At 47.8% G+C, this 12,260-nt stretch overlaps 2 protein-coding genes and 1 non-coding gene across 4 annotated transcripts in view; 1 reads left to right on the top strand and 2 right to left on the bottom strand.

Annotated features, from left to right (window-relative positions):
* The window catches only part of JAG1 (jagged 1), a 44,417-nt gene extending 42,931 nt beyond the window's left edge, over positions 1-1,486 (bottom strand). For both annotated transcript variants that reach the window (XM_027560299.1, XM_027560300.1), the window contains exons 1-2: positions 894-1,486; positions 169-474 (exon numbers count right to left, since the gene is read on the bottom strand). In XM_027560299.1, coding sequence (XP_027416100.1) covers positions 169-474; positions 894-974 — 387 coding nt within the window. In that variant the 5' untranslated portion in view covers positions 975-1,486. The remainder of the gene's footprint in view (positions 1-168; positions 475-893) is intronic.
* On the bottom strand, positions 1,475-3,441 carry LOC113902740 (translation initiation factor IF-2-like). The gene is made up of 2 exons (XM_027558133.1): positions 3,421-3,441; positions 1,475-2,422 (listed from the first exon to the last, which is right to left on the bottom strand). The coding sequence occupies exons 1-2, from the start codon at positions 3,439-3,441 to the stop codon at positions 1,475-1,477; spliced, it is 969 nt and encodes a 322-aa protein (XP_027413934.1).
* Positions 3,442-11,982: 8,541 nt separating this feature from the next.
* Positions 11,983-12,055, top strand: TRNAG-CCC. The gene has a single exon. It is a non-coding gene; the product is annotated as a tRNA-Gly (tRNA).
* Positions 12,056-12,260: the final 205 nt, after the last annotated feature.

Below are 12,260 nucleotides of genomic sequence, written 5' to 3'. Positions count from 1 at the left end.
ACTGGGGCTTGCCAAGATCTAGCACAGAGCCCCGGCTCCCTGACCACCACCCCCATAGACGTCCCGGGCCTGCGCCGAGTTTCCAGCCAAGGCCCTTTAAATCCCTCTCCTCTCGCAAGAGAAAGCAGAGCTCGGCCCGGTCCGACCCCGGCCCGGTCCGCCACTCACCGGCCAGGCGAAACTGAAAGGCAGCACGATGCGGTTGCGTTCGTTGCCGCGACTGGCTTTGAGGTCGAAGGTGTTGCCCCCGATGACAGGCGTGGACCCCGAGCCGAAGCTGCACGGCCCCCCGGCCGTGACGCGCGACTGGTACTCCTTGAGGCACACTTTGAAGTACGTGTCACACTCGTCGCGGGAGCACTTGCGGTCCCCCGGGTTCCGGGAGCCGCCGCAGCAGTTCCCGTTCTGAAGCTCCCCGTTCACGTTCTCCATGGACAGGATCTCCAGCTCGAACTGCCCGGAGGCCCCGCACACCTGCCGGCGAGGGAGGGAGAGAGGTCAGCGCAGGGGAAAGTTGTTTTCTTCGAGGGTGGAAGCGGCGACTCCCTCCCCGCCCTCCCTGACGAGCCCTTGGCGCCAAGTGAAACTCATTTTGCAAAACTGGGTGCAAGGACTCAACGCGATTCCCGGGCTTAAGAGACTCGAGTGTGGGAACAATCCGACACGACGGTCCCCTGGGAACAGGAGCGGCGCGAACCCGCCGCCTGGAGGGTACATTTGGGAGCCCGGGGGTCCCCCTGGTCCAGGTGCAGCCTACCGGGCGCAGGGGCCCAGGCGGGAGCCGGAGCCCCAGGGCTCCGAAGCCCGCTCCAGACGCTCAACCGCAGGCGTCCAGGAGCGCCGCGAGGGGAAAGAGAGGATGGGCCGGCGAGGGAGGCCCGGCGGGCTCCTACCTTGGCTCGCAGGGCGCAGAGCAGGGCGAGCAGGAGGCTCAGGGGGCGCCCGGGCCGGCCGCGCGTCCGTGGGGACCGCATCGCTGCGCCGCGCGCCGCGGGCACTCGAGACGCCGCCGCCGCTGCTGCTCGCGCTGGTGCTGCCGCCGGTGCTGCCGTCGCCGCTGCCCCTGCGGCCGCCGCGTCCCGGCTCTAATATACTCCGCCGATTGGAGCATGCACGACTGGAAAACAACACCACTTTTCAAAAGCCCTTTCAAGAGCGGCCCGTTCCAGAAGGCAAAGAGCCCGGCCTCCTTTTATTATTCTGATGGCTTCTTTGAGGCGCTCCCCCTCCTCTTCCACCTCCTGGCTTTCTTTCCTTCTCTCGAGCTCTTTTATTATTATGATTATGCGCAGCCTTTTATTCCCTTTCAGATCAGCTGCTTGAAGAGGAGGGAGGGAGGGGAGGAAGAAAAAAAAAGCCGGAGCCCAGCTCGCGGTCCAGCCGCAGGTAGCACAATGACGCGTGCCCGCCCGCCCGGCTCTCGGAGAGGGACTCAGGGAGCGGGTCTGGGAGCCGCGGCCCGGGCTGGCCACCTCTACCCAGCGCGCGGGGCCGGCGCATGCGCCCGTTCATATTCATGAGGGGCGTGCCCACCCGCGCCACGCCCCCGGCGCTGGGGGGAACGGGGAAGGGCCCGGGGGCTCCGCGGCCCGCGGGGCGGCGCGGGTGCTTCGGGGCCGGTGCAGACCCCCTGGCTGCCGGCGGTCGGGCCCGGCGGGAGCGGGTGGAGCGCGGGGGGACGTGAAGGCTCTATTGCTCGGGTGCGCGCGGGCCCCGCGCAGACCGCCCCCTCGGGCGCTCCGGGCAGTGAGCCGCCGGCTGCACGTCGGGGTGTAGGCGCCGCGGCGCTGCGGAGCGGTCGAAGCGGGGTGGCTTCCGCCTTCCGAGCCGCCTGCGTCAGCTGCGGCTTCGCCCCGGGCGCCGGGCCCGCTCCCCGAGAGCGAGCGAGCGAGCGAGCGCGTCGCCCGGAGCGCGCGGCTGGCGGCGGCGGGGCTGGCGCGCGGGCCGCCGGCTGCTCGCCCCGCGGAGGCGACCTGGGCCGGCGCTGCTGGGAACTTGGGAAAACTTTCCCGGAGCCGGGCTGGCCGCAGAGGCGAGGGGAAGCCTCGGCCGCGCCCCGCTGCCGCCCAAATCCGAGTCTGCGGAGCCCGGGAGGGCCCCCGGCTTCCTTCTCCAACCGCGCCCGGGCGGAGGCGGGGAGGTCGGCGGGGTAGGGGGCGAGGGCCCCACGCAGGCTCGGCGAGCGCCCGGTGGTGAGGCCGGAGCCCTGGGACTCGCGCCTACCCGCCCCGCCGCCCGGGACGCAGTGCCGTGATTGCACCTGTAGGCGGCCTCGGAGCCGCTCTGGGTGGCCGGAGCCCAGCCTGGGAGAGACTGTCTCCCCGCCGTCGCCCAGCAGCACAACTGGGCTTCTCTGGGGGTAGCAGTGGAAACCAATGCTATTTTCTACCTTGAGGCGAGCCTCGCAATTAACAGCGACACTCTAGGTCACAACCAAGGTCAAAGGAAACCTGCCCAACGCCTCTATCAGCCCCTTTCTGGGGGGACCTGCTGCTGTGTTGGAGGGGATCTCTTTAGGGAAAAGATCGATTTCCCCTGAAAGGTGCACCAAGTTAGACCTCTATATGGGGTACGTTCTACGGGAAAGCGTGACTATTTAGGAGCCGGATCATGGCTCAAACCCTCAGAAGCTGTTGACCACGATGGGCTGCAAGGGTCAAGGGAAAATATTTTCCAAGCTCCTGTGTCAAAAGAGAATAAAAAGATAGCTAATTGTGGTTATTTGTGGGTGGGTCGATACGGACAGTATTTTCAGTACTTGCTCTCATCAGGCTAGAGAATAAAACAAGGCAGCTAACTGACCTCTTTACACTGGTTCAGGATCACCAAGGATGGTTTAGGAATACTGGCATTTTAACAGCCTAAGACGGAGAAGACAATGGCACCCCACTCCAGTACTCCTGCTTGGAAAATCCCATGGACGGGGGAGCCTGGTAGGCTGCAGTCCATGGGGTCGCTGAGGGTCGGACACGACTGACCGACTTCACTTTCATTTTTCACTTTCATGCATTGGAGAAGGAAATGGCAACCCACTCCAGTGTTCTTGCCTGGAGAATCCCAGGGACGGGGGAGCCTGGTGGGCTGCCATCTATGGGATCACACAGAGTCGGGCACAACTGAAGTGACTTAGCAGCAGCAGCAACAACAGCCTAAGAGAGACAGCTTTTTAATGGTAATATGTCCCATCTTGATGGTCATTGGTGAGAGAACTAGTCCATATTTTGGAAAGGACATTTCCAAGAGCAGAATCATAAGCAGTAGCACCCGGGGTGTTTTGCCGTAATGTACCCCAGTCCTAGCTCCCCCCAATTATCCTAAATACAAGGCATCCATCTTTCATACGTAATCACATCTAGACTTTTCTCACCAACATTTCCATACAAACCAATCTCTCCCACCTCCTATCTGCCCCCTTCTTACCTCTGCCCCCAAATTTTCCATAATTGGGGTGCTAAGTAATGGTTTAAAAGCAAAAGGTTGGTATTGGAAAAAATTCACAAAGGCTAGTAAGGTCTTAAAATGCTCACTCCTTGCTGTTCCCCACGTCTGAACCCGTTTTGTTTCTGTGCCCCTGTGACCTCTTCCACACACCCCTCAGGAAGGAGTCAAGCCGTTAGCTGAAGAGTTTAGATCCAGCCACCCAACTTAACTGAGAGGACTGCCTGAGACGCCAGATGCCTTCAGGTGGGAATATGATGTGCACATAAGCTGAGGTTAGCTCCAGGCCACAGGTGAGGTTAGCCCCTTGAATAATAACATTGATTTCTGAGGGATGGAAACTGATTAACCCTACCCAAAATGAGTGACTGAACTGAACTGAAATGTCAAATCACAAATAAACATGAAATTCTCGGGTGAAGAGTATGGTGCCCCTCACCTTCCTGAGCTTGGGAACCCACTTTTAGAGAAGATAGCTGTGGGCTAGAAGGGATTCTTTGGAAAATTTTCAGTTGAGCCTTTTGCAGCTAGTTGGTACTCCCCCAAAAAGCCAGTCACGTTTTCCACAACCAACATCAAGGAGACGCTCTGCCCTCTACTTCCTCCCAGCCGGTTCTCAGCCTCCCTCCCTGGAGAATGGGGAACTACTGCAGAAAAAACTCCAATATGCAAAGTCCCCCTTGGCCAGAAGTCCTCAACCTTTTTGACAGCAGGGACTGGTTTTGTAGAAGACAATGTTTCCAGGGACCAGAGATGGGGAGGGATTGTTTCAGGGATGGTTTTGGGATGATTCAAGTGCATTACACTGGTTGTGCGTTTTACTTCTTTATTACATCAGCTCCACTTCAGATCACCAGGCATTAGATCCCAGGGGATGGAGATCCCTGCCCTTGGCCACTTGCATCCTGACTTTGGGTGTAGCCTCTAGTAAGTGACCATTACGGAAAAACGTTCCCATGAACACCATCACACCTGTAAGAAGGGGAGAGGCTGGTGGCCAGTTCCTGTCTAGCTAGTCTTGTGCGCAAATCATAACTGTCTTTGAGTATATTTCTATTTTAATTTTAAAAAGATGATGCATTGTTTTTCTTTTTCTACCAAACTTCCCTACCTTTGCTGAATCATCGACAAACAGTAATACTGAACCCCCTCCCCCAACACACATACAACAAAGGCTTACTTAAAGACATTCAAGCTATAATAACTGTATTTAAATACATTTAGTTGGCTTAAGTCCCTGGTTAATTGACACTGTGATGAAAATCAGCAAGTCAATATTTATTGAGAACTTCATGACGTGCAACAACATGGGTGATCTCAGAAATATGAAGCTGAGCGAAAGAAGCCAGACACGAAAGACTGCATCCTGTCTGAATCCATTTCTATGACGTTCTAGAACAGACAAGACTAATCTATGGTCAAAAAAAAAAATTGAAAGAGTGGGGAGATAGGAAGGTGGAGAGGAGCTGGGAATGGCCTGAGGCCTCTTTTGAGGGATGGAGAGAGGGATAAGGATCTGTCTCTTGATAAGGCTTTGGATTACACAAGTGTATGCACTTGTCAGAATTCTATTAAATAGTACACTTAAGATTAGTGCATTTCATTGAGTGTTCAAAAATAAATTAGTAATACTCAAACTAAGTTAGTTATATGAGTGCTGAAGTATTCAGAGGAAGAGAAATGCTATTTGCAACTTGAAAATGCATAAAAAATTAGAGGGACTGATGGATGAAGAAGGCTGGATCACTTGATATATGCAGGAGCAAAATATTAAAGTGTTAGTGATAGGATCTAGGTGGTGGGCACACTGGTGTTCATGTAAAATTCTTTCAAACTTTTCTGTGTTGAAAATTTTTCACTATAAAATGTTAAGGAAAATAGCTATTGATGTGTCAGGTATTATTTAGGTCCACAGAATAATGGACTGAATAAACTAGAGGGCATGCTTCTAAGGGATGATGATAGTTTTTTTTCTTTTTTTTGTATTTCAAATGTTGTTGTTGCTTATCAACCAGATGATGATAGTTTAGATTGTGGTAGTGAACACACGGGGCTTCCCAGGTGGCGTGGTAAACAATCCACCTGCCAATGCAGGAGATGTGACTTCTATCCCTGGGTCAGGAAGATCTCCTGGAGAAGGAAATGGCAACCCACTCCAGTATTCTTGCCTGCAGAATCCCATGGACAGAGGAGCCTGGCAGGGTACAGAGTTGGACATGACTGAGCACACATACAGTGAACACGAGGAAGGCAGTTTCATTCCCCCACACTTTTTCTCCTAATCCTTTCTTTCCAATAAGTAAGAGTGAGAGTGAGGTTGCTTGGTCGTGTCCGACTCTTTGCGATCACATGGACTATAGCCTACCAGGCTTCTTTGACCATGGGATTTTCCAGGCAAGAGTACCGGAGTGGCCATTTCCTTCTCCAGGGGATCTTCCCGACCCAGGAATTGAACCCACATCTCCTGCATTGCAGGCAGATGCTTTACCCTCTGAGCCACCAGGGAAGCCCAATAAATAAGAGAAGAAAGAAAGAAAGTTGTTCAGTCGTGTCCGACTCTTTGTGACCCCATGGACTGTAGCCTACCAGGCTCTTCTGTCCGTGGGATTTTCCAGGCAAGAATACTGGAGTGGGTTGCCATTTCCTTCTCCAGGGGATCTTCCTGACCCAGGGATTGAACCTGGGTCTCCCGCATTGTAGGCAGACGCTTTACCATCTGAGCCGCCAGGGAAGTCCACCATAAGTAAGAAAGACAGGTCCAAATACAGAGAAAGGGTGTGTGAAATATCTTTCAGTATCTTCCTTTTTCTTTGAGGATGAAGTTTGTGCAAGTTCATGAGCCCCCTTCCATGGAAAAGTAGTTGTGATATGTTTATGTCCCTTTACAGCAGGAGCAAAGAACACATCTGTGTCCTCCAAGCTCTCTACCATATGACCGTCTCAGAAAATATAAGCCTTTGTAAACTCTGTGTAGCTAGCTCCCCAGAGAAGCACATCATTTGATTACACAGCCACCTCCGTGGATTATTCTTATTCTTCCACATCACAAGGAGTCCTGGACCAGAAAGAAAGAACCACCTATGGGCAATAAATTAGACATTAACAAATCAGGATAAAGTTATACTTCCCACCACCATCATAACCAGATCGCAATTTATACACCCAAGCACTGAGTAGATCTAACCATTTCCCCCCCAAAGCTTCATTTTACATACACAAGAGATCTGAATTCATTTTCTTTGGAAACTAGAACGATGAATTTCTTGAATTGTCAACAGTAATTTTGTATGAGCTTTGCTTTAAACATTGTTTTGGTTTTGCTTTGAGCTCAGGTATTTATAATTTTGCCTGTCTTGCCCCAACCCTGTTTCACATTCATTATCTGGAAATCTATCAGGCCAAATAGTTACGTGTCCATGTCCTCCTTAACAAGCCAATCACAGAAAGTCGGGAAAATCCCCAAGATAGAGAATTCAGGAACCCTGGGACTAATTTCCTCATTTCACTCCTTGAATTAAAACCAAAAGGGTTTTAAATGACCTTTCATAAGTTTGTATCTGCCTGCCTGCAATGCAGGAAAGCCAGGTTCGATTCCTGGGTCAGGAAGATCCCCTGGAGAAGGAAATGGCAACCCACTCCAGTGTTCTTGCCTGGAGAATCCCATGGACGGAGGAGCCTGGCAGGCTACGGGCCATGTGGTCGCAAAGAGTCGGACACAACTTAGTGACTAAACCACCATAGTTTCATCATTTAATGGGGCAGGGAGAGTACTTATAGAATGTCCTGTTTTTTAATTTTTATTTTTTATTGTGGAGAGTCTTTGAAAGTGAAAATCTTGTGTGTAAATTGCTGTTAAATTGGCATTCTCAAACAACCATAAATGATTCACCCACCTTCCTTTTTCTGGTGATAACGTAGTGAGTTTTCTGTTCTGTGAATGACACCTGAATGACTTGACCCATGGATGTTCTGGGATAATATTTTTGAAACTAAATTACCATTTGTACAGTTGACTGATCTGAATGAAACTACCAATTTTCTATAATTTGAAAGTGTGACTGAACTCTTATAAATCTTTTCATCTCCTAAAAGGCTCTGAAAATTACACTTCCAAAAGCAGGTGAAGTGAAGTGAGTGAAAGTCACTCAGTCGTGTCTGACTCTTTGCGACCCCATGGATGATACAGCCCATGCAATTCACCAGGCCAGAACACTGGAGTGGGTAGCCTTTCCCTTCTCCAGGGGATCTTCCCAACCCAGGGATCGAACCCAGATCTCCCTCATTGCAGGCGGATTCTTTACCAGCTGAGCCATAAGGAAAGCCCTAAAGCAGGTAGCATTTGGAAAATGTTTAATACCGCAATACAATTCACTTTTCAGCACTTTTTCATCTTGTTTGCACTCAACTTTCTAAACCTGTGCAAACCCAAATCTGCCTCCAGAACTCAAAAAAAAAAAAAAATCAAAGTGGTTGTTGGAACTAGAGAAAAGGAGAGCTAAATATATCCAGTTATCTGAGAAAGTTTTAAAACATGCATAAATGTGAGAGTCAAAGAAAGATAATTACACCTGCCAATGGCATGAAAGCCACAGGGCTTCGAATCCCCAGATTTCATGTTTGGGTTAATGGTTCTCAATAAATAACAAGATTGTGTCTGTGTTTGACATTTTTGTTCTCAAGCCAGTGATTTCTTTACTGATGGCTTTCTCTCAGAAGTTACTAAGGACATAAAATGTGGATGATTGCAATACTTAAGGTTATTTTTTCATTTGGAAGGTAAATAACTGTTTTTATTATTATTTTGATGCCAAGAGCACTCAAGGATGGCTAAAGAAACATTAGCTTGAGCACAGAAATATTGGCACAAGGAGTAAGTTTCAGATCTGTAGTTACAGGTCATAACAGGTTACTGACACACAGATTTTCACAGACATCATTCAGAAATAATTTAGGAACACATCATAGATTCTTTTTTGTAAATTAAGGCATAGAAAACTTTGAATGATTATAAAGAAAGTTTCAATTCTAAAAGATTTCAGTGAACTGGTAATTTTTTTTCAAAGGCAGGTAAAAACTAGAGAAGCCAATTACATTATTTTAGGATAGTTTGGCAATAATTCATGTGAGGAGGAGGTGGGGGTTTTAATAGACCACACCTGTGACATACCTTAATTGTGTAATCAGGCTGCTAAGAAGTAGGGCCACAGTACAAGGTTGAATTACTAGAAATGCAGGGGGTTAGCAGTCATGGAAAAATAGCCCCAGCATACTCCCCACTAGCCTTAACACAACTGAAGGGTTCTCACCAGCTCTCAGCATTATTTTTTAACAGTTGTGGTAAAATACACATAAGATAAAATTTGCCAACCTAACCATTTTTAAGTGTACAGTTCAAAAGTGTTAATTAAATCCACATTGTTGTGAAAACAATCTTCAGAACATTTTCATCTTCTCAAACTGAAAGTCTGCACTCGTTAGACAATTCTCCATTTCTCCCCTCTCTTGACCCCTGTCAATCACCATTCTACTTTTGGCCTACAAATGTGACTAGGTACCTCACGTAAGTGGAGTTATACAGCATTTGGCTTTCCGTGGCTGTCTTATTTCATTTAGCTGATGTCCCCAAAGTTTATCCATGTTGCTGCATATGTCAGAATTTCCTTCCTCAGGCTGAATAATAACCCATTTGTATGCATATGCTACATTTTGTTTATCCATTCTTCTGTTGATGGACACTGGGCTGTTGTGAATAATGCTGCTATGAACATGGGTCTACAAATATCTCTTCAGGATCCTGCTTTCAATTCTGTTGGGTATATGCTGGGCACCGTTTTAAGAGGCATATCGACCGATTGGGTCATGCTCAGAAGGTGGTGAAAGATCAAAAACTGGAGACCTTTAAGGAAAGCATTTGAAGGACTTGGGAGGGTCTTGTTGGGAGAAGAGGGAAGAGGAGGCGTAGCAGCTGTCTGCAATATTGGAAAGGCTGCCTTAAGTTGGGGGAGCAGACTTGGGATGCTATAAGTGGCAGACTCAGCTTAACAGGTGGAGGTTATAAGGAAGTTGATTTTGACTCAGCAGAAAGACAAGACTGTTTCCATAAAAGCTATTCCTCAATGTAACAGGCTGCCTGGGAGGTAGTGAGTCCCTACTCTTGAAGGTAATCAAACAGGCTGCTGGGACCACTTGTCAGCAGCAGGAGAGAGGGAGGTTCCTCATCCTGGGTGGGATGTTGAACTTGGTGGTTTCCTAGGAACCTCATCTCTATGAGGCAATGGCAAAGTAAATGGGTAGGGTGGGAATTCAGATCTCTACCCACAAAGACAATCTAGGAGCCAGTTTTGGACAAACATGATGCTGACCCCACTGATTGGGGATCAGCAGAGCCTGGTGTGCATGGGTGAGAATGGCATGGACTTATCCGCTTTCCTGAACTGACTTGTTGAAACTGTCACACTCATGTTCACCTAATGGCTGCAGCAAATAAATCAAGTATAAATGTTGCAGAGTTGGTCACCTTAGCCCCGGCCTATTACCTTCATCTCTCCCTTGCTCCTCTGCAGACCGTCTGAGGCCAGCAGCATTGGCTCCCCCTGGAAGCTGGAGAGAAAGGCAAATTTTCTGGCCCTCATCCCAGACCATCCTATTGGAATCTGCAATTTCACAAGATCCCCAGGTGATTCATATGCACGCTAAGGTCTCATCCACACTGAAGACAGAAACAGTCTTTGCATTAGATAAGCAGAAGTTATCAGAGGTTCTTTCCACTGACTGGTGGCCATATTGCGTTACTGGGTTGGTTACTCAAATCTACATTTTGGGGGTCCCATCAATCCTGAGCTCCGTGTCGTAATGGGAATTTCTTACATTTATTTTTCCAACTATATATTTATACACCAGCCTAGTCTTTAAAAAAAGATTTCAAGTGACTTTCAGGTAAAATATGTGAACAGATAAATATCAGGACCAGGGAAAAGGGAGCTTGAAGGTAGATCTTAACCAGGGAGGAAAAATAATAATAAGTGAAGACAGGTCAAGCGCAACTACCTGAGTGGAGAACTGGATGATGAGCTTGCCAGCGGAAGAAAACAGTCAGCTGCAAGATTATCTGCAGAGCGCCAACAAGCTGGTCCCTCAGATGGAGCAAAGCTTTCCCTGGTATTTTGTGATGCAAGATACCCACGTTTATGAAGGTGCATGATTATGAAAATATAGAGGGGCTTGGGTCTTATATTTATGTAACTCTGAAAATACAACTGTTTCTCAGAATGAGACACCTGGAGTTGAGGCCTGACACCAAGCACTGCTCTGAGAAAGTGGTGTGGGGGTGGGCAGGAGAGGAAGATAACTTGGTCCCAAGGGTACATCTTTCTGCGAGTTATACTTAATCCAAAAATGATCCCCAACTGTCTAGCGTGGCGGCTTTTTTTTTTTTTTAATACTGCTCAGCAACTATTACTGAATCACTGAATAAATTCTCATGTGTGGGAAATGATTACAGATTAAAATCCTAGCAATTTAATTGTTCTTGTTCAAAAAACATTTCACAAATCACCCTGCCCAAAGATTGACCCAGTGTAAGTTCTAACAATACAGTCTGAGATCTCTGATCTTCTAGTTTACATGGTTGTAATTACCTAGGTCAGTAATAGAGTGAATTTCTTTCTTTTTTTTTCAATTGAGTTCTCCTCTTGTGTAAACTTATTGATTTTGATGAACTCAGTAAACTTTTTCTGGGGAGTAAAACTAATGAGATATAAGTACCTTAATTGTGAGAGAGGGTACTTATAAAAAGCTTTTTTAGATAAGTACTGAAATAAGCCATTTAACTTTCTCAAAAACGTGAGTTTTATGAGGAAAAAAATGGCATTTTGGCTAATCTTCAATCAAAAGATACTAGACTTCATTGTTTTTTTAATCTTGATTTTTTCCAGACCTCCACTCCACAGATAACAGTAATAAGGTTATAAGCTTAGAGCCAGGGAGTTTAAATTTACTTCTCAAGCTTTCTTCATCTAGCCTTTCCTGCTTTCAAAATTGCATTAATACTTCACCTGGCACAAACCCAACATTATATATTATGTCCAGTTCTGTTTTATTTTAATCCTCTTCATATTAGCTCACAGTTAAAGCAGCTCTCTAGTGGTAGCAACATGAGAATAAACTGGACATCAAAATTACATGAATAACACCTAGCATAAGGTGGTCATATAAACAGTACAGTATATTCTTAAGGAGGCATTTGATATATATTCATTAAAATACTCTGTAGACCCATTTCATAAAGGCATTGCATAAGAAAAGTGCTCAATTAGCTCTAAGATAGTTTTTTTTTTTTTTTTAATTACAAATTAATCTATGACTGGTGAATTGCAGAAAATCGCCCCAACAGTTTGCCACCTCCTTCTGCCCCAGCCCCATGTCTGTACTGGCCTCATGACTTGCTGTGGCCACGAATCAGTGCAGAAATGACAGTGCACCAGCTCAGGGCACAGGCCCAGAGAACTTGCTTCCCTTTCGCTTCAAGACTCTGCCATGGGGACTTCCCTGGTGGTCCAGTGGCTGAGACTCTGCACTCCCAATGCAGGGGGCCCAGGTTCGATCCCTGGTCATGGAACTAGATCCCACATGCCGCAACGAAGGATCCTGCGTGCTGCAACCAAGATCAAAGCTCCCACGTGCCACAGCTAAGACAAGGTACAGCCAAATAAATAAATATTAAAAAAAAAAAAAAACACACAAACTCTGCTACAGTCATGGGGCAAGCTGCGTTAACTGGCAGGAGGGTGAGAGATTATGGGCAGGAGAACTGAGTGATCCCA

This window comes from Bos indicus x Bos taurus, chromosome 13 (assembly GCF_003369695.1).
Source record: "Bos indicus x Bos taurus breed Angus x Brahman F1 hybrid chromosome 13, Bos_hybrid_MaternalHap_v2.0, whole genome shotgun sequence".
Taxonomy (NCBI): Eukaryota; Metazoa; Chordata; class Mammalia; order Artiodactyla; family Bovidae; genus Bos; species Bos indicus x Bos taurus.
Note: the sequence above shows the minus strand (reverse complement) of the source record. Positions and strands in the feature narration are given on the sequence as shown.